Source organism: Giraffa tippelskirchi, chromosome 2 (assembly GCF_054371585.1).
Source record: "Giraffa tippelskirchi isolate mGirTip1 chromosome 2, T2T-mGirTip1v1.2.pri, whole genome shotgun sequence".
Taxonomy (NCBI): Eukaryota; Metazoa; Chordata; class Mammalia; order Artiodactyla; family Giraffidae; genus Giraffa; species Giraffa tippelskirchi.
In genome coordinates, this window is record NC_137276.1 from 222,840,588 (window position 1) to 222,862,680 (window position 22,093).

General features: G+C 40.3%; 1 protein-coding gene across 6 annotated transcripts in view; it reads right to left on the bottom strand.

Annotated features, from left to right (window-relative positions):
- Positions 1 to 9,724: 9,724 nt before the first annotated feature.
- GRIK1 (glutamate ionotropic receptor kainate type subunit 1) overlaps positions 9,725 to 22,093 on the bottom strand; it is a 436,272-nt gene continuing 423,903 nt past the window's right edge. For 4 of the 6 annotated variants that reach the window (XM_081558024.1, XM_081558013.1, XM_081558007.1 and 1 more), the window contains one exon: positions 9,725 to 9,880. In XM_081558024.1, coding sequence (XP_081414150.1) covers positions 9,725 to 9,880 — 156 coding nt within the window. Of the gene's footprint in view, positions 9,881 to 10,289; positions 10,377 to 22,093 lie in introns of all 6 variants that reach the window. The other 2 variants (XM_081557967.1, XM_081557961.1) reach the window with 1 other exon arrangement.

A 22,093-nucleotide genomic window follows, 5' to 3' on the forward strand; every position in this document is an offset into this window, starting at 1 on the left:
TGTCTTTTCTCATTGAAGGCTCCCCATCTTCTCAGGCTTGCTTGGAGCCTGCTTCATATGACTGGTGATAGCAGTGGGGGAGCACAGTCCTCCTTTATAGGGAAAAGGTACCACTTTCCCAGGTGGATAATCTGAAAAGTCTCTCCCATTTTATCTTTTGCAGACTCTGCTTTCATAGGCTGAAGAGTAGAAAAGGATAGTGGGAGTATGATTAGAGCAATTGTTAATAAGACCTGAAAGGTGTACCTGGCTGCATGTTTTGTGGCATTGGTTAGAAGTTTTCAGCCCTCCTTGCTAATTCAAGGGTAAAAAGAGCAATCACATTTGATAAAAATTAAAATGGCTTTTAAAGCCCCATAGAGCATTAAATTGATGCTTTTGAATTGTGGTGCTGGAGAAGACACTTAAGAGTCCCTTGGCCTGCAAGGAGATCAAGCCAGTCAATCCTCAAGGAAATCAACCCTGAATATTCATTGGAAGGACTGAGGCTAAAATTGAAGCTCCAACACTTTGACCACCTGAGGTAAAGAACTGACTCATAGGAAAAGACTATGATGCTGGGAAAGATTGAAGGCAGGAGGAGAAAGGGGCAACAGAGGATGAGATGGTTGGATGGCATCACCGACTTAATGGACATGAACTTGAGCACACTCCAGGAAATGGAGGACAGGGAGGCCTGGCATGCTGTAGTTCATGGGGCCACAAAGATTTGGACACAACTTAGGGACTGAACAGCAACAGCAAAGAGCATTAAAACTGGCTAGGTGTTTGGTTGATCTTATAGCCCATCTTTCTATTTTAAAGAAACACAACATCAACCATCTCAGACAAGTTAGAGCCCCTGTAATTCTTTGATCATTGATACTAGCATTTTATCACTACAGTCAGGAGTGTCCAACTCAGCTACAACCTACCTACTTTGTTGTTGTTGTTTAATTGCTAAGTCATGTCTGACTCTTTTGCGACCCCATGGACTGTAACCCACCAGTCTCTGTCCATGGACTTTTCCAGACAAGAATACTTGAGTGGGTTCCCATTTCATTCTCCAGGGGATAGTCCTGATCCAGGGATTGAACCCATATCTCCTGTGTCTCCTGCATTAGAAGGCAGATTCTTTACCACTGAGCCACCAGAGAAGCCCCTTTCAGTTAGAGCTACAGTATAAGCCCTTCTTTTCTCCTTCCTCTGTGGAGAAATGGAACCACCCATCTCCACATCCCCAGTCTAGCATTCTGAAGAAATGTGGGGGTAGTTTCTTTTTAGCTGAACCCAGGAAAACTTCCTCCTCCTCTCCTTCCTCGCTTTCCCCTTCCTTCCTTTTAGTCTATTAGTTCTAAACTTTTGTGTTAATACATTTTGTGGGTGTATAGTCACCTTTGGTAACATGTTGCATTTTTTTAGGGTCTGGGTTGTGCGTGCTACATGCTAAGTTGCTTCAGTCATGTCAGACTCTTGGCGATTCTATGGACTGTAGCCCACCAGGCTCCTCTGTCCATGGGATTCTCCTGGCAAGGATACTGGAATGGGTTGCCATTTCCTCCTCCAGGGAATCTTCCTGATCCAGGGATCAAAGCCCCATCTCTTATGTCTCCCACATTAGGAAGCAGATTCTGTATCACTAGTGCCACCAAGGTCTGGGTTACTCTGTGTCTTTTAAATTACAGACGACTTTTTTATATTTGTTTATTTTCAATTGGAGGATAACTGCTTTACAATATTGTGTTGGTTTCTGCCATACATCAACATGAGTCACCCATAGGTATACATACGTCTCCTCCCTCTTGAACTTCTCTCCAACCTCCCACCCCATCCCTCCCCTCTATGTTGTCACAGAGCATGGATTTGAGCTCCCTATACAGATGACTTCTGAATTTACCAAGGCAAATGCAAACATTTCTACCCAGGAAGACTCCCTTCAACATGGGCACCTGCTTGAAAGATTTGATGTGCTTTGTGAGTTTCTGGGAACTTGCAGTATTTTGTTATATCTTTGGGGAGAAAAACAGAATCTGGAAAACATAAAGGAAGAAACAAGGAGGAAAAATATGTGTCCAAGTTCTTTCCAAGAAGGTTTAAGAATGGAGGAGATGAGTCAAGTTTTATATTTGGGCAGTAATGTCATTACCTTGGGTGGATTCATTTACACATTTAACAGGGTTGACATCCTGAATTGTGTGAGCTGGTGCTTGGAAGTGGTGGTGGAGAAGCAGATAATAAGAGTGAAACAAACTGCTACACACATTTTACCACCGTGGACCTAATGAGTTTAAGGTCAACGTGCTTCAGTGCAGGTAAAGTTACTGGAGAGAGACAGGAGGAAACCAGGGGAAGTTTCAAGTACAGAGTCAGCCTTCTGTACCTGTGGGTTTTGCATGGAAATTTCACTCTGGGGTTGGCTGAATCTGCAGATGTGAAACTGATGTACATGGAAGGTTGATTGTGTTCATTGTACTTCACCATTTTACAGAAAGGACTTAGGCATCTGCAGATTTTAGTATCTGCTGTAGCTTCTGGAAACAATCTCCTGAAGATACCAAAGAACTGCTGTTGTCAGTGGCATTTGACCAGAGTCTCTAAGTCAAGTTTGGATATAGAGAGACAGAAGTGTTGAGAGAGAGATGGAAAGAAAAAATTTCCACTGAAGTAGGAAGATAGGCTTCCCAGGTGATGCTAGTGGTAAAGAGTCTACCTGCCAATGCAGGAGACAGAAGAGACGCGGGTTTGCCCCTGGATTGGGAAGATCACCTGGAGAAGGGCATGGCAAGCCACATCAGTATTCTTGCTTGGAGAATCCCATGGACAGAGGAGCCTGGTGGGCTCCAGTCCATAAGGTCACAAAGAGTCTGACATAGCTGAGAGGCTGAGCACATACACACACAAGTCGGAAGACATGAGCCAGACACAAGTTGCAGATGTTGGTTGGTTCTAGTTCAACGAAATTAACCTGGTGTGTGGCTTCTAGTAGCATTATTTTCTGAAGGAAATCCGAAGGAAATCATCCAGGAAATCTATGATGAGATCATTAAACATCTTAGTGAAAGATACCCTGGCAATTAATTTCATTTGCAACATGCATGCTTATGAATCACTATTTGTTGGCATGTTGTGAAAAGGTCAAAGCTAATTATATATTTGTTATGATGAGCTTAAAATTCTAGCTGTCATTTGTTATCTTGCTTCCCTTGAGACAATGTAGGCTCAGTCCCATCCCTGCATTAAAGTTATGAGTGTCAATTTTTAAAGCTTTAATGAAAATGTTTCTTTCATCACTATAATTTGGTTTATTATGCTTAATGCCACTAAATTACTTTTAAATCTTGGCATGGCTTTATTAAAAATGGCCTCATTTAAATTTGCTGCTCTGGGTACAGAATTCATCATGAAGACAAGAAAAAGGAGCCTGTCTCTTAAGAGATAGTTTGGGAGTAGCTTAATGACAGATATAAAAATACTGAAGACATTATCGACAGATTTAAAATTCTCTCTGATGTTGGTTACTTGAAAACCTTTATCTTGTGTGTGTGTGTTTTTTGAGATTGTCACATTTTTTGGTCTCTTACTGAAGAATTTGCCAGCATGTCTTCCTTGTGGGTACATTGGAATGCAAATCCTAGAAAACACAATGGCATTCATAATTACAGTCTTTCAAAATCAAGTGTCCCAACAAAATTTCACCTTTGAAATTTGACCTATTCAATTCTCAGAGACAAGAGACAAGATATAAAGGGTCACAAAGAGTCAGACATGACTGGGCGACTTAGCATGCACTTACTTAGTCTTCAAGAGTTAGGAAGGGGGCCCTGTGGTTACGATGATGGAGGAGGATTATGCTGAACCACTTGCTACTTCATGGTTAAATGACTTTGTGCAAACTACTTAACCTCTCTGAATTTCAGTAAACAGTACTTCCTCAGGGTTGCTATGACTATTACATGAGCAGATGTTGTAAAGTACACATCATGCACCTGGATTCAGCACATGCCTGTTAACAGATAGCTGCTATTACAGTTATTAACATTTGATAACATGACCTTGATATTTACTGAAAGCATGGCCCAAGTCAGACTACAGCAATAGGATCTAGCTATCTCTACCTATATTTCCATATATCTATATGTGTACAATTTTTCTCAAAATGCCCAAATTGAACTGTCAGTCCAACTCCTTCCAGTTCATCCAGGATTACTTTGATGGAGGGTAGGAGTCCCTTGCCTTCATTTGGCACCTTTGGATAGGGCTGCTTTTTAACATCAATAGAGGTTTCAGCTTTATTAGTGAAACTGTGTGGTTGTCAAGAAGAGAAAGCTTGAGACCATTAAGCAAAATATCCTGTAACTTATTGTCCAAATTGAGATACTCATGTGAAGGGCAGGGGGAACCTAACTTATAGGAGTTCACAATTTCAGGCTTAATGAAGAAACTTTCAGAACAAACTATGATGTCTAGGGATTCTGCTAATGAAGAAAATGAGATAAGAAATGGGTGAAAGAAAAGAAGAAGGACATGAATGCAACGAAACAAACAAACCAAAAGATATATGCCCATGAATCCATTTGGAGTCTCAGTTAACCTACTAGGTATGTAAAAATGGAATAGTAGTAGTAGTTCAGTCACTCAGTTGTGTCTGACTCTTTGTGACCCCATGGATGGCAGCATGCCAGGCTTCTCTGTCCATCACCAACTCCCAGACCTTGCTCAAACTCATGTCCAGCAAGTCGGTGATGCCATCCAACCATCTCATCCTCTGTCATCCCCTTCTCTTCCTGCCCTCAATCTTTCCCAGCATCAGGCTCTTTTCCAATGAGTCAGTTCTTCCCATCAGGTGGCCAAAGTATTGGAGCTTCAGTTTCAGCATCAGTCCTTCCAATGAATATCCAGGACTGGTTTCCTTGAGGATTGAATGATTGGATCTCCTTTCAGTCCAAGAGACTCTCAAGAGTCTTCTCCAACACCACAGCTCAAAAGCATCAATTCTTCAGCACTCAGCTTTCTTTTTAGTCCAACTCTCACATCCATACGTGACTACTGGAAAAACCATAGCTTTGACAAGATGGACCTTTGTTGGCAAAGTAATGTCTCTGTTTTTTAATATACTGTCTAGGTTGGTCATAGCTTTTCTTCCAAGCAGCAAGAATCTTTTAATTTCATGGTTGCAGTCACCATCAGCAGTGATTTTGGAGTAATTTCTCTAATTGGCTATCTTGTGGGCAAAGCTTAAAAGCAAGTCCCTCTGGTGTCCCTGTGACTTCCTGTGAGGACATTCACCTACAAAGCTAGTCTGTTTCTGGGTTTATAAATGTCAGCATGTCAAGATCGTTGAATGTTGGTCATTTCGGTCCCAAGGCTTATGGGGCTTTGAGTTACTACTTGTAAATGTAGTATATATGTCTCCACTCTGAAGAATTTACCATTCCTATTTTGTCCTGCTTCTTTCTTCTCTATAGTCATTTTTGAAAGAAATATGACTGGAAAAAAGTTTCCCTTCATATGCAGGACTAGACATGGACAAACCAGAGAATTGGTTATGCCTTTGATCAACTCTTCTGTACCCCAATAAGCAATTTCCCTAAACACTCAATTACTTTCAGTGGAATGGCTTATTCATCTAGCCCTGTGCACTTCTGACACTCCTGTGACCATACTTGATTAGTGAACATTTGTCCCCTCCTTGCTCTCAGCTGGAGGATCCAGCTCATAAATGACTCGAGCGAGTAGATTGTAACTTGAGCTAGTTTGTTACTCGATGCATTGGGTCTCTGATGATGGAGAGACTCTGGTGGTTTATATATTTTGGAACTGACAGATTTTGTTTTTCTATAAAAATCACACTGCAGAGATATTTCTTAGGGATACCTTTCCCAGAATAGACACTCAACTTTATTCCCATTTAAAACAAATCACAGGAGTTTCTTAATTAAGAAATGATTCAGCCTTATGGACAGGGGGGCCTGGAGTGCTGCTGTCCATGGGGTCGCAAAGAGTCAGACACAACTGAGCAACTGAACTGAACTGAACTGAGATCAGGTAAAGAGCTCAATTAAGGACTTCCCTGGTGGCGCAGTGGATGGGAATCCACCTGCCAATGCAGGGGACAGGGGATCGATCCCTGGTCCAGGAAGATTCCACATGCTGTGCTGCAACTACTGAAGCCCGTGCTCCTAGAGCCACCACAATGAGAGGCACGCAGACTGCAACAAAGAGTAGCCTCTGCTCACCACAACTGGAGAAGGCCACACAAAAAAGCAGTAGAGACCCGGCACAGCCAAAAAAAAAAAAAAGAAAAGGGGTTGAATTAAAGTAGTAATTGCTGAGAGAGTAAAAGTGTTGGTCAAATGTATTTATCTCCATCTAGTTTTCTTGAACCCACTTTCTTCTTATTTCTGTCTCTCTCTCTAGCATCTTTTAAGCTAAGAATGGAAATTTCATATATCAGCAACCCCATGGGGTCAATCAAGTAGTGGATGGCCTCTCTTCCCTTTTCTCCATGCTAAAGGCAAGAAAGGCCTAGATTTGAAACTTGAAAGGAAAATAAATCTTTCCTGTTATGAAAGATGTTAGCATCATCTTTCAATCAACACTGACTTCCCTCTTTCTTCCTGAATATTTCACCTGAACCATCTTTTCCTATTAACATCAAGAAATTGCTGAAGGAAAAATGTTGGATCTAGTCTTTAATTAACTTTGCCATTGATTTCTACATAACTGTGTATGAGTCACTGCTCTTTACAGAAAGGGATGAAAATCTCAAAGATTAATAGTTGATCTCAGGGATTTTTTTTCTGGACCAGCTTCCATATATTCTGCAATTTCTTTTTTCTCTCCTCTGAACTCATTAACTTACTTTTGTCTTTGCCCCAACACACACAGACACATACGGAAACATATGCCTATGTGTGCACATCAAATGAGCTTTCAGAATGAAAATATTGGGGGAAAAGGGAGGTGATTATGTATTATATTTACTAGTTGACCAAAAAAAGCTCTGTTCTGCAGTTCTGTCTAGTTCAATATATTATGTGCCTTGAATAAACATTAGTGATCAATAAGTGATTTGAGTCTTAAAATATTTGTGCACCATATTGACACACAATATATTTTACATATTAGAAGTCAATACATTTCTTTTCCCATAAATTACTGTAACTGTATGTAAAAGATACAGCACTGTAATATTTCCTGAAATGAGAGAAAAATATTGTTCTGTTACATTAGAAAATTAAGCTAGAATTCCCTTAGTATAAGATTTAGTCAATTGAACAACTATGTATTTCCCCTATAATATTTTCACATCATTCTAATTCATTGCCAGTCAGTTGGATTCATCATTTGTAATTCTTAAATTTAATGCATTTTTATGAACTACACTGTTGTCTATTTGTTGTTAATAAAATTCTGATTGATCCCAAATCTGAGTGTTGATTACAAGCACAGAAAAATGTATGTCCAGTGTCTGTTATTGTTATTTTAAAAGGTCATCTTGTTTCCTCTTCATGTCTGGAACTATTTCTGTACTCAAATTCTATAGGGACTAGATTAAAAGTTTCTTTTGGTTGTAAAATAATCCTACAGAAACCAATGGGATTTAATTATATGAAATATTGATCCAGTGCTTGCTCCTTTCCTGTTGCTGTTTCCCGATACCTCAACTCCCCAGCTAAATGTTCCTTCCTCCACACCCACTCCTCTGCTCCTGAATCCTGATGTTTTCTTGAACTTCCTTTTCCTTCCCTCAAGACCACTTTCTGAACCTCTGGCTGTGTGAATTGTGCCTCTAAGTCACCTCTGTCATGCAGTGGTCTCTCTGGCCTTCCTCCGTTGCTGTTCAGTCACTAAGCCATGTCTGACTCTTTGTGACTCCATGGACTGCAGCCTGCCAGGCCTCCCTGTCCTTCACTATCTCCCAGAGTTTGCTCAAATCTCAAATTCATGTCCATTGAGGCAGTGATGCCGTCTAACCATCTCATCCTCTGTTGCCCTCTTCTCCCCCTGCTCTCCATCTCTCCCAGCATCAGGGTCTTTTCCAACGAACCATCTCAATTCTTCAAAACAGGTGGCCAAAGTATTGGAGCTTGAGCTTCAGCATCAGTCCTTCCAATGAATAGTCAGGGTTGATTTCTTATTGGCATTCCTCTAGCCCAAGCTACAGTATCTTTCCTCTGGGCTGCTGATCAAGGAACCTTCTCTCTCTCTTTTCCTCTTCTTAGTCTTCTTTCCTTCAATTCTTTCTCTAACCTCAACCAGAGTGACTATTATCTCTAGGCCCCATTGCATTCTTTGCATTTTAGCCTATAGATTTCTTTTTTTTTTTTTGTCATTCTGGCCCTACATTTTCTTATTGCAGTGCGTTAGAATACACTGTTTTTTTCAACTGAAACATTTGTCGTCTCTATCTGATGTTTCTCCCTGGACCAAATTAACTTGCCCTCTTTCAGATCTTAGCTATACAGTAAATGCCCTACATATGGACCTTCCAGTTTCGAACTTTCAAAGATGCAAATGTGCATTCCATCAAGATCAAGTGTGAGTGAAATTGCACACTGCTAATGATCCTTCAGCTCTACCATCTCCCACCTCCTCTCCCTCCTCCAGTCAGTAACTCTTCTTGTCTGTTCACTCGATGCCATCCCTTGTATGCCAGCTGTTGTACTGTACTACTGTATACAAGGTACTGCACTGTAAGATTGAAATGTTTTCTTTATTTTTTGTGTTTGTCTTTTTATGTATTATTTGTGTGAAAGGTGTTATAAACCTACTACAGTATAGTACTATATAGCTGATTGTGTTAGTTGGGTTCCTAGGCTTCCTTTGTTGACCTTATGAACAAAATTGGACTAACAAATAGACTCTCGGAAGGGAACACATTCATATGTAGAGGGCTTACTGTGCCTTCCTCAAGGAAGACCTCCTCATCCCATCCTAGGTTAAATATTCCTGTGTGTTCCCGCAGCTTCTGACCTCCATTGAGGAAGTGCAATCCAGATTTGGGTAACAGAATGCTGTTCTTTTTCATTTTACTATAAACTGTGTGAGGGCCGGGACTATATCTGTTTTCCTCACCATGGTATCCCCAGAACCTAGAAGGGTGCCTTGAATGTGGTGGACGCTTTTATTTTTTAAATGGATTTTTCCTTTTTAGTATCCTTTTATGTTATAGTCACTGATCCAAGTACCATTCAAACTACTTATAAAATTGGATTTTAAAACACAAAGGTGAATGGTTTCACTCTACTAGAAAAACAAGGTACTTGGTACAAACTAAAAAAAATTTTGTTTTTTTTAACACAGCCAAAAGTGGCTTTGTCAGGCTGAACAGATAAGAAGATTCATCAAAATAGCAAACTTGACAGCTGATAACGCTTGGAAACCAGACACTGAATCAGAGCAAGTGATGGGAAACAAACCAACACTCAAACTCATTCTGGAAAAAAACCCTGTTGTTTTATTATTACTTAGAAAGCACACACAACAATTTATTGGGATGAAAGAGAAAAGGTAAAATAAGTGAGCATACAAATTCATTTCAAAAGAATCCGTGCCACTTCCCAAGTAATCTCAGTCTATCTGAGCTTTTTAGACTTTTGTATTTCTTGTATCTGTATCCATAATCCGAGTTATGCATATAGATGTATGGAAAACATTGCACCATTGTTAGAAATCCTTTCTCCAAAAACCTGCAGTAAGCGTGTTTTTCTTCCTGAAAGCTTACTCCAGGTGTGTTCTCAGCTCACGCCATCGTCTCTTTTCTCTGAGTTCGTCTTTGATGACAAGTAAGGATACTTGTGAAGGATGATTTCCCCTTAGTTCTTGACTTTTTCTTTAACTTTTTCTGATTTTTGAGTGAGATTCCCAGTTCTTCCATGATGGCATTGAAAGAGAGACACTAGAGAACATGAAATAATAGAGCATCAGTTTGATCCACTGGTCTCCAGCCTTCAAGGATCTGTTTCCTGTCTAGGCTTTTAGGATTGTGAGATATTGGTTGAAGGTAACTCTGCTAAGGGGTGAATCCCCAGCCAGTTCCCACACCTCCTCCTCCACCCACTGGCCACCCACCTTTACTACTGGGGGAAACAGATCTGGCAAGTCAGCTGGACAAACTTTGGGATTTCATTCACAAATGAAGTAAGCGGAAAACTACCCAGGTAGGCTCTCAAAATAGAAAACTTACCTTTGCAGAGACACCAAAAGAGAGTTAAATTAAGTCATTTCCCCCAGTGAGATGATCCAAACATTGATAGGATTATCAAGGCATACGGACACTTCAGTAATGCTATAGAAAATGAACAAACCTTCTCTACACCAAGGCTTTGTTTTTTTCTCCCATGAAACCTTACTTTGTTCCTAAAATAAAATCTAATTCTTGATGACTTTCCTTTCTGATAAAAAAAAAAAGAAAAAAAAAACAATTTAAAATTGTATATTTTCTCCAAAAAAAAAATAAATAAATAAATGAAATAAACAGAGATCTGGCAGCAGCAATGATGCAGCTGTGGTTGAAATGAAAATAATATGGTACTGAACTGCACAGCAAAGACGATGGCATAATATGAAAAGAAAATGGAATTATGATTATAAAAAGTTATGCATATGCAGATGGCATATATGTGCATAGATGTATCTATTATAATTATGCTATATCTGTTCACATGCACAATATATAAATAGCATAATAAGACATAATTTGCCATCATTTCTTCCAGCCAAGAGAAGATCTTGGAGTGACAAATTTCAGCTTGTATAGTGATTTCTACAAAGTAGTGTTGTTTTTGAAGAGATTGCTCCTAAAACGTTCTCTAAAACCCAAAGCCTTTGGTAAAGTTTATGGAAGTGCAAGCACTATTCCTTTACCATTAACTCACAAAATGGACAGAGTTGAAAGCCAAGTGATCATATGCCACCAGCTGATTTCTAGAGGATGTGAATGCCTGACGGGTGGTGTCTCATGTGTGCAGAGTACAAAATGTCTTCTGTGGTCCTTCTGTATCAAAGGGCAACATGCTTTTCTGAAAATTTACACCCTACTTTGTTCCATAAAAAAGCTGATGCATTTGAAACAAGCAGCATTTTTAATTCTTCTACTTGATTTGAGAATCAGACTTAACATATTTAGATTCTAGGTGTAAATTATTAGCTTACCAGGCTCACATCTCTAAAAAACTAGCTGTTTGCATATCAGTTCTTGTTTCTTTTACACCTAAGTGTTTATAGGATTTGAATTTCATTTCCACTTTTCTATGGTACTAAAAAAAAAAAAAAAGGAAAAAGAAAATTCAGGTCATGCATGTTAATTTTCTTTCAAATGGTAAGTTGTGGCTTCAGTGAATTGAGAGGGTGTCAGACCACACAAAGAAAAATTCAGAAATGTTTTCCACGAATTATACTTCATAAAATGCAATGGCAAGTTTGTCACAAATGAGATATAATTTTTGTACCATTATGTGATGTGGAATTTATGTGTTGCTACTAAGATGAAATGAATATTTTATAGTGTTGCTGTGTTAGACAATGTTGTATTGGGGTTTTGCAAGCTTTGTTCAGAAATTTATTTGAATGGAAGAAAGTGGTTTTGGGCAGGATTTTTTCTGGTTTCAGAAAGTTCACTAAGATGGAGGGAGGAGAAAGAGAGAGAAGGAAGGAGTGCCAAGGAGTTTACATACGCTGTGACACATAAACCGCACAACAGCTTTAGAAAGGAGTTATTATGCCCATTATATAGATGGGAAAACTTACTATTAGAGGTATTAGATAACTTGCACAAGAAATATGATTCACAAGTTAAAGACCTTGTATTTGAACTCAGCTCATTTGACTCCCCAAACTTAACAGCTTTCACTTGAAATCTCCTACCCCATGATGCTTAATTCTCTTAATTAAATCCTTATAAAGAGCTTTCTGTGGATTCTCTCCTCATAAAATATGTTAAGAACTATAACCTTTTGTTTCATTTGAATTCTCCAAGGCTTGATTTTTCTCTACTCTTTTGGGGGGGGCATGTTGTGTGGCATGTGGTATCTTAATTCCCGAACCACGCATTGAACCTGTGCCCCTTGCAGTGGAAGCCTGGTGTCTTAACCACTGGGCCACCAGGGAAGTCCCTCAGGTGTTTGATTTTAGAGAAATCACTTTGTCTTGCACAGAAAACCACCAAATTGGGTTTCTGTTAATAGACATGGCTCATGTAGGAGATACAACCAGAAAGGGACTCTTAAGTCTTTCCTTTCTTATTTTGGGTAAAGGGGCAATCACAGATCTTATCTTGATAACATGTATCAATCAAATTTTTTTTAAAAAACAAAATCTGCCTCCAATTTTTTTATTGCCTGAAAATACAGCAAACGTCTTCTTTGTTTTTTGATTAACCCTGGATATTTATTTCTTGCTGCCTGTGTGAGAAGGCATATAAATATAGTTTTATCAGTGGTCTGGTTTCTCTGTCTTTGGTCATGAACTATGATTTCTTTTTGATTCTTACTCTGTCTCCAACTGTCAAAAGGAAAATGGCAAGATATTGAGGCTGACCTTTCTGCTTCCAAGTTTTTGCTATAGTCACAAAACAAGATGACCTTTAAGGCCCCTCCCAGCCATGAACTTGAGTAAACCATACACTTTCATATCCACAGGAAATGAAAGTGTGAAGGTCATCTTTCAGCTCAGAGTAGCTTGGGAGAGGCTTGTCTTCATGGGTCAATTTGCCTATTGTAGTCTAAGAACTGAAAATACACATAACATATAAAGACTGAGCTTCTGAACAAGGATCCAAATTACGGTAGCTTTCCAAAACTTTTACTTCCAGACTTGGTTTTATGAATCCCTTTATGTTCACACAAACACATACACACACACACATACACACACACAAACTACAGGTAAGGCATGAAGGTATAAATTTCTAAGCTCTTTTGTTAGAAAATATCAAGCATAAAAATGCCCACTAGCTGCCTTTTTTTAGAGGCAGGAAACTAGAGGTAGGATAGTGTAGCAGCATCCTTCAGTGCTTTGCAGACTGGAAACCCCCCTGGTTAGCTTGGATCCTAGGTTGTCCCATTTTTCTCTGGTAGATGGAATTCATATTTTTAATGGATCTACATAGATGACCATGAATTATAATTGTGAGTTGGCCCCTGGCATCAGAATGCTGGAGTTGAAGTTTAAGCTTACTGGACAGGTGATTATTTTCTTTGACTCAGTTTTCTTATCTGTAAACTGAAAATAATAGTAGAATCCTCTCTTTTTTTTGCAAATGTGATGAATTTATTTCTTAGCTTTTAGCAAATAAGAAAAGTAGGATTCCCTGAGGAATCCTTTTCATAGAGCTAATATGAAAATCATTAACCCGACATACGTTAAACACTTAGGCACAATACCTGGCACACAGTAATTGTTCTCTGTCTTTAAAATAAAATGTTATACATCACTGAAAATATTTTAAGTCTATGGCACTTACTGATGTATGTATGTATGTATGTAGAGTCCCTTGGACAACAAGGTGATCAAACCAGTCAGTCCTAAAGGAAATCAACCCTGAATATTCATTGGAAGGACTGAGGCTGAAGCTGAAGCTCCAGTACTTTGGCCACCTGATGCCAAGAGCTGAATCACTAGAAAAGACTCTGATGCTGAGTGAGACTGAAGGCAAGAGGAGAAAGGGATGACAGAGGATGGGATGGTTGGATGGCATCACCAGTTCAATGGACATGAACTTGGACAAACTCTGAGAGATGATGAGGAACAGGGAAGCCTGGTGTGCTTCAGTCCATGGCATCACAAAGGACACTACTGAGCAATTGAACAACAGCAACAATCTATCATCTATCTATCTATCATCTATTTTTGTGTGTGTGTGAAGCAGAGAAACAGTAAAGAAAATTGAAGAAAATTGATATTTCTTCAATTTTAGCCTTTGCATGTCCTTCTTTGCACTAATTCCTTTGAATATTTTATAAACAGTGTTCTAGTTTAAATAGGTTCTGTGCATGTTTAATGCATAGAATTTTCAATGCCTATTATTACTTGTTTTACCCAGCCCATAACATGCTTTGGTGTTTACGTAGTAACAGGTTTTTATGACAGCTTGTATCTTGTTCATGATAGGTGCTCATCTATAAGGAGGAAATGGAAACTAACTGTGCTTCTCGTCATTTAAACATGTAATCGTCTTTGTGCTTATGGGCCCCCATTTACAATGAATCACTATGATGATGTGCTTGATGAGAAAATTCACTGATAAATGAATTTGTATAGTAATAAATGATAGTACTGCTCTCATGTTGTTCCTGACTCTATCCAAAGATAAAGTGGTGTGTGAGTGTGTGTGTGTGTGTGTGTGTGATTTCTCTTGTAGAAGAAAGGAAACTGAGAAATAGAAGTTAGTCTATTAGAGACTGCCGCTGAAACTTCAACTAGCACTATAGCTTTCGTAGCTTTAAAAGAAGAGGGACCAAAAGGTAGAGATGAACATATTTGCAGGGTAGGAATAGAGATGCAGAGAACAGAGCTGTGGACAAAGAGGGTGATGGGGAAGTGGGACAAATTGGGAGAGTAGAATTGGCATATATACACTGCTATGGGTAAAATAGATACTAGTGGGAAACTGCTGTATAGCATAGGGAGTTCAGTTCAGTGCTCTGTGATGACCTAGAGGGGTGGAATAGGGCAGGGTAGGATAGGAGGGAGGCTTAAGAGGGAGAGGATATATGTATACATATAGTCGATTTACATTGCTGTACAGCAGAAATCAATAAAACATTGTAAAGCAACTACATCCCAAGTTTTGAAAAAAGGAACTACTGCCTTATTCTGCAGAAAGTCATTCCTCTTGTCCACTTCTTCGGTGTGTCTGGTGTGTTCCTCACCAATTTCCCTTTCCTTCCCTTCTCCTGTCTCATTTTACCTCCTTTCCTGGCTTGTTTCTCTTTATAATTGCTGGCTACATGGTGTCTTCTTTGGATTAACTCCGATAATTGATTTCTTGGTACAGCTTTCCTGATAGCTCAGCTGGTAAAGAATCCTCTTGCAGTGCAGGAGACCCGGTTTGATTCCTGGGTCTGGAAGATCTGCTGGAGGAGGGGAAGCTACTCACTCCAGTATTCTGGCCTGGAGAATTCCACGGGCTGTATAGTCCATGGGGTTGCAAAGAGTCGTAGATGACCGAACGACTTTCACTTCACTTCAGTGTGAATCTGAACATAAATTATTCTCTCCTGACACCTTTATCCTATTACTGAAAATATTGCCCTGGAAGGGTTGGGAGGAGCTAATTAAGTTGTTCTTCTTTTGTAACTAAAATAAAATGCCTCAGGAAAAAAATAATGTAAGGTGGAGAATGTTTTTTACATCATAGGAAAAGTTGTATGCCTGGATTTGGTTTTCGTTTACAATATTGAAAGAACCCAGCCTAAGCCATCTGGAACAGGCTTTTATATTGGTTGCAAACTTGGCATCAGGATGTGAATATCAGGTTGATTTCTCATTGTATATTTCACTTTTATGCATTCAGTGCTTTCATTCTTTAGTACTGTTTAGGATAACTACTTTGAATACATAACTTCAAGGGTTTTTCTGACACATTATTTTTTAGAAGGTCTGGCCTACCCAAGAATAGAATACAAGTTTTACATTTTGTATAGTTTTCTCCCTTTAATTTATTAGACTCCTTATTCAAAGACACTTGAGGTGATCTGTAACATTGTGTAATAAATTTTCACCTTATGCTTAGAAGAAGAGGATGACATAGGTAATATTAAAGTCATTTTACTGCTGCAAAAATCTTTAATTTTATATAAAGGCAAGCTGCAATTTGAAGTCTTGCTGCAAAATCATTCTTAGAAAAATATAGAATATCAGTAGATATAATAGGGAATACTTTGCTGAGAAATAATGTGATTATTACTACTATTGTTACTATTTTCTCAGTCAGCAAAGGCAATGTCTCAGTAATTTTTTTTTTAACAAGAAGGACTAAGCATTCACATCCTTTCGTCACGCGAGTGTATGCTCCTCGGTTCTTGTCACGTCACAACAAAGAGTTGGAGTGACGGACATTAGAGCCCTCGGCGGGTCACGGCTCTCGGGTCTTGGACAGACCATGTTATAGCTCTTAGACAAATCAGTGTTACAGCTCTATTTTATTTAGATAATAGCAGGAAAATCCATCCTTGAAGCATGAGAGCCTGCCGACCGTCGACCCAAAGACACAAAGAGGAATACGCCCCAGCGAGCGGGAGAGAGAAAAAAAGGGGGGAGAGCGCTTTGGCTCCTCTTTTTATGTGTTTTTCCTCCCCCTGAGCCTGCCCTATGTAAATTGGGCTTAGCCAGGAGTGCTGTTTTACCTGAAGTTCTCACTCCGGTCCTCGGACCTTCCTTTGTTCCATTTTCGCGGGCTTTTCCCTTCCTTGTCTTTAGCCTCCGTCATTCTGGACTCCTGTTTCTTATTCTAACTACCTAACACTTTAATACTATTAAACTCTCAGGTTTCGTGTGGATGTAAACCTAGTATGTTCAATATGTTCTGGGCCTAGAGTCTGGAAGTTTTTCAAGGAAGCAGAAGACTCCTGCTCATGTGCTTGCTATCCTAAGGTTTTGGAAAGTCTGGTTGCCTATCTGCACAAGTGGTTTACTTCTCAGGATAACTGATGATCTGAGAACAGAAATCAGGCTTCAATTATTCCTCCCTAATTACAGGAAGGAATGTCTTAGAGGAAATATGCATGCACCGTCTTTGTGTGCTGTTTCCATGTCCTAGAACTCAAAATTTGAGCATCATTTACTCTGGTTTTATCAATTTTCTGTTTGTTCAGAAACCCTGGGTCATCTTTTATGTGACCATCCTTGGAGTTTTTAAAAAAAATGGATCTGTGAGGTTGAGAGTCACCATGGTAGCTTCCATAATAGTGGTTATGATGAATTGTGCCCTGGAGCTCATGAGGAAGTTGGTTCTCCTCTGAGTTTGTACCAAAAATCGAGAGTGGAGGAAATTTCAACACTGAATGAAAATGTCAAAATCTGGTCCCCGCCCTTATTCTCACCTGTGACTCAGCAGCTACTGCTTTCATAGACTGTTGCACTGCAGTTTTTATGCTTTAAACTGGCTCTTCATAGGTACCAGCCCCTAGAGCCCTGTCTTCTCTTGCTTTGGCTGTAGCACATAGGTGCCAATAGCTCGTGTTTCCTTACTCCTTTTAATGCCATGTTTTCACCATCTTTAGACTTCTCTGGTGGCTCAGACGGTAAAGCGTCTGCCTACAATGCGGGAGACCGGGGTTCAATCCTTGGGTCAGGAAGATCTCCTGGAAAAGGAAATGGCAACCCACTCCAGTATTCTTGCCTGGAAAATCCCATGGATGGAGGAGCCTGGTAGGCTACAGTCCATGGGGTCGCAAGGAGTCAGACACTACTGAGCGACTTCACTTTCACTTTCACCATCTTTATGCCCTTTTACCCTCTTTCTTCTGTATTTCATTTTTGTCCCCAGACCTGAGGCTTGTTGCTGATATTTTAGCTCTCTCAGATTCTAGATTTAAGCTTCTAATTTCTTACATGAATGTATGCCCCAGAATTCCTTGTTTCTTATCTGAGGTCTTTAAACTAAAATATATCTATCTATGGGGGACACAGGGTTACTTGATGGCACAAGATACACACAGACCATCTTTCTTGGGTTCATTTTTATTTAAGGATTTTATTTAGAATTTTTTTTCCTTCCACTAAATTAAATGCAAGTATTGTGTGGGATGTCATTTCTTCTCTCTCTCTTTTTACTCAGTGTGACTGTCCACAATCCCCAAGCTCTTAGGGCAGCCGTTCCCAGCCATTTTTGCACTAGAGACTGGTTTCATGGGAGACAATTTTTTTCCAAGAAAAATTGGGAGAGGGTTGATTCTAGGGCACACAACCTAGACCCCTCACAAGCGTAGTTCACGGTAGGGTTCATGCTCCTATGAGAATCTAATACCACTGCTGATCTGACAGGAGGTGGAACTCAGGCAGCAATGCAAAAGGTAGGGAGGGGCTGTAAATACAGATGGGCTCCCCTTGTGGCTCAGCTGGAAAAGAATCCGCCTGCAATACGGGAGACAGATGAAGCTTCGCTTGCTTGCCCCCAACTCACATCCTGCTATGTGGCCCAGGGACTGGGGACCCCTGTCTCAGGATATACGGAAGTTTATTTCCCTCTAACATTAGTGATGATTTCATAGAAAGTTTTGAAATAGGAAGTTAGCACCGAGGCAGAACATTTTGATACTAATTTATGTGCTTTTTCCAATTCTTCTATATCTCAACCTCTTTTTTTCTACTTCTAAAGCAAGAACTTTCATATGCATTGCCCTCAGGGTAGGGTTGACCTAGGGTAAAAAAAAGTCAAATTTGCAGCTTTGAGTTCTTAAATAAACTTGTATGGATCTATAAAAGCCATTGATGTCTATGAAGCTATTAATTACAACAGTCAGGTGTTTGAAAGGAGAAAAAAGAAGGTACTTGGAGTTGTAAATGTTTAGAGCCTTCCAGATTCAGCATACATGACTGGGCCAAGTGGGGAAGATTGGACTGTTCGGTATCTGCTTTTAGGAGAAATATCCAACCGGGTATGGGAGAGCCTAAACCCCAAGGGATACCTGAGAAGGGGCCCCTCACTTGTCACTGCTGGGATAAAACTCCCAAGGGTGGGAGAAGGCAAACAGCCTGTTAGGTGGAGAGTAGGATTCGGAACACAGGGAAATTGTTCCCACTCTCTGGCCCGGACTCTCAGGTGAAGCTGTCACTTGAGTGGAGAAATGTCACTGGGCTACCAGGGGGCCAGCTGGAGACTGTCTTCCAGGTCTCCCAATGGCCTCTGACCGTTCTCAAGTGCAGCTGCCCCAGAAAAAGCACAGAAGTGGCAGATGGGCGTGACCCACCAAGCCCGTTGGCCAAAGAAGCGTTGTTTCTGTAGTGAGGGCACGCTTCGGGGGGCTCACGTGGTCAGCCAGAGGCGAGCAGCTCTCTTTGCCTAGAAGTGGCAAAAATATACGTTTCCCTGCCAACCCAAAGTGTCCAACAGTGCCTTTTCGTCTCTGGCATCATTGTCAAAGGTAGTATGACTTTCATCTCTGACCCTCTAGCTTATCTTTGGCTTCCTTACATCTCTTTGGGCTTCCCTTGTAGCTCAGTTGGTAAAGAATCTGCCTGCAGTGCAGGAGACTCGGGTTCGGTCCCTGGGTTGGGAAGATCCCCTGGAGAAGGATATGGCAACCCACTCCAGTATCCTTGCCTAGAAAATCTCATGGACAGAGGAGCCTGGTGGGCTGCAATCCACAGAGTCGCAGAGTCAGACATGACTGAGCAACTAACACTTAACATCTCTTGAGCCTGCACCAGCCCCTCTGATAAGCTAGGAGGTTGCCCACTTCCTCTGGGTACCGGTCTCATACGAATGTGCCCAGGCTCTGTCTGACAGCCTGAGTTAATATCATGGAAACTGGCATCCCCTCACTTCACAGAAAAGAGGGCTTGGTCCTTCTGGCAACTCAGAGGCTTTGTTAGGATCATAAAAATAAATTTCCAATATTTTCTTTGCATGCCTCTTTTCATGCAGAGAATGACCCTGCCTTGGAGATAAACTGACCCTAATGAAGGCTTTTGGATACTGTGGGCACAGCACAGGAAGTCTCTGGGGTACTAGCATACAACCACATGTATTGAGTACACATTTTTCTCAAGCTACAAACTAGGGTGTGCAAAAAGAGTTGTGTGATGCCATTTAAAAAAAATAGCAACTCATCCTAGCCCAGAGGTCCCCATCTACCAGTGGATCTTGTCAACTCAAGGTTAACTCATTTTTGGTTTAAAACTAAGTTTTCGTTTGGTTAATGGTTTGGTTAATACAAGTCTCTTTCCACTTGCCTTCTCCTTTTCTTTCCCAGGGGTATCTGGGCTTAGGAGAGTTTGATCATGGACATGGGCATTGGTGATAGTGGGAGTGGCTGGTCCATGGCCGATTCTGTCCTTTTGGCTCCCCCAGGGATGTGACAACCTGCCAGACCATGGTTGCTGCTCTCTATCTCTGCTGCATCCTCTGAGATCCCGTGTGGTCCCAGTGTGGTCTCCATATCAGGACCACGTATTGAATTGTTTCCACCCCAACCTCAAGTCTCCTGATCCACAGGTCCTCTCAGGCCTTCCACAAGGCTCCTGGTTGGGAAGCGCCATGGATTTTTGGATGCTTGCCCTGGCACGCTCTGAGGTTAAGCGGGACTCTGAATGTGCTTTTAGGTTCACTGCCTAGACATTGATATTTTACCACTTAAGAGACTGTTGGATGTATGATATCTCTACAGTCTTGCCATCTCCTGGTTACATACTATGAACTCAACAATGACACTTTCTTTTTGGGATTCCCCTGAGATTTTCCGATGTTTCTACTTTTCTGTCCCTCCAAACTGGGGCTTGACTCAGGGATGATCATGAGAGCTCCTCTCAGGGATTTGAATAGCATTTAAACTTAATGATTTCCCTCCAGTTTTGTCTTTCCTAGTGGTTAAGAACTGGTCAAGGATTGGAAAAAGAGGTAGAAAATTATGTATTATGCATATTTCCTCAACCTTGACGTTGTTCAGTTGCTCAGTTGTGTCCCACTCTTTGCGACCCTATGACCTCAACCTTGATCCTTGACCATCTGGGTTTTAGTTTTTGCTAATTAAGAGCTAGACTTTTTGAATTAAAACAACTAATTTATTCAACAAAACACCTAGATCTTGAGATCAAAAGCCATAGTTTTAAGATTTTTGTCTGTTCTCCAAGTTTGTAAAATCCATGTAAAATTTAAAAAGTAAAAGTTTGAGTCATCTCTAGCTTGCAAGCAATGCATATAAAAATCTTGATGCTGATGGTGAAGGAAGGTAGGGATAAAATCAGTGCAAAAAGAAGCACGTCATCCTTTTCTTTGTTTCCCTTTGTGTATCTTTAGCAGAATTACTTAAGTTTCACTTAAAGATTAGAAACTTTCCTGGGCACTGCAGCCCCCCAAACTTCTTTCTAGAATTGGGATTGAGGCTGTAATCAGTTCCATAACTTTGAATAACTCCCTAGGTACATTTCCTTTATTTTCTTTTTTTTCTTTTTTATGCCTAGTCTGTAGGCTCACCAAAGTAAAAAAAATGATTCTACTTCTATAATCTTCGCTGTATTTTTAATGATTCATTTATGATTTGTTCGATGAGAACCCTCTCACTGTATGATGCCATGACAGCTATTTTTTTCTATATCCAGAACCAAGTACTCTACCCCAAGGATCGAAAAGGCAAAGTAATTCTGTTTATGACAAGAATTTAACATGTTGAACATAACTACAGAATCTTAATAAATATATATATGTACATATATATATATATAATATTTATTATATCAAGTCAGTCAGTCCTAAAAAATCAATCCTGAATATTCATTGGAAGGACTGATGCTGAGACTGAAGCTCCAATACTTTGTCCACCTGATGCGAAGAACTGATTCTTTAGAAAAGACCCTGATGCTGGGAAAGGTTGAAGGCAGGAAGAGAAGGGGATGACAGAGGATGAGCTGGTTGAATGGCATCACGGACCTGACAGACATGAGTTTGAGCTCTGGGAGTTGGTGATGGACAGGGAAGCCTGGCATGCTGCAGTCCATGGGGTTGCAAAGAGACAGATACAACAGAGTGACTGAACTGATATAATATATATTTATATATAAATGTTAATATGTATACATATGTGCATATGTATATACAGGGCTTCCCAGGTGGTGCAAATCATAAAGAATCCAATGTAGGAACTGGAGGAGAGGTGGGTTCAATCCCTGAGTTGGGAAGATCTCCTGGAGTAGGAAATGGCAACTCACTCCAGTATTCTTGACTGGGAAATCCCATGGACAGTGGAACCTGGCTGGTTACAGTCCATGGGGTCGCAAAGAGTTGAACACGACTGAACACGCATTCATGTATGCACATATGTATATACACACGTATACATACACATATGTATAAATGCATATGTATACATACACATATATGTGTACACACACATATATATTCTCCAAGCTTTTTTTCCCCTCTGCTTCTACACTTTTTCTTCCCACTTTCTAT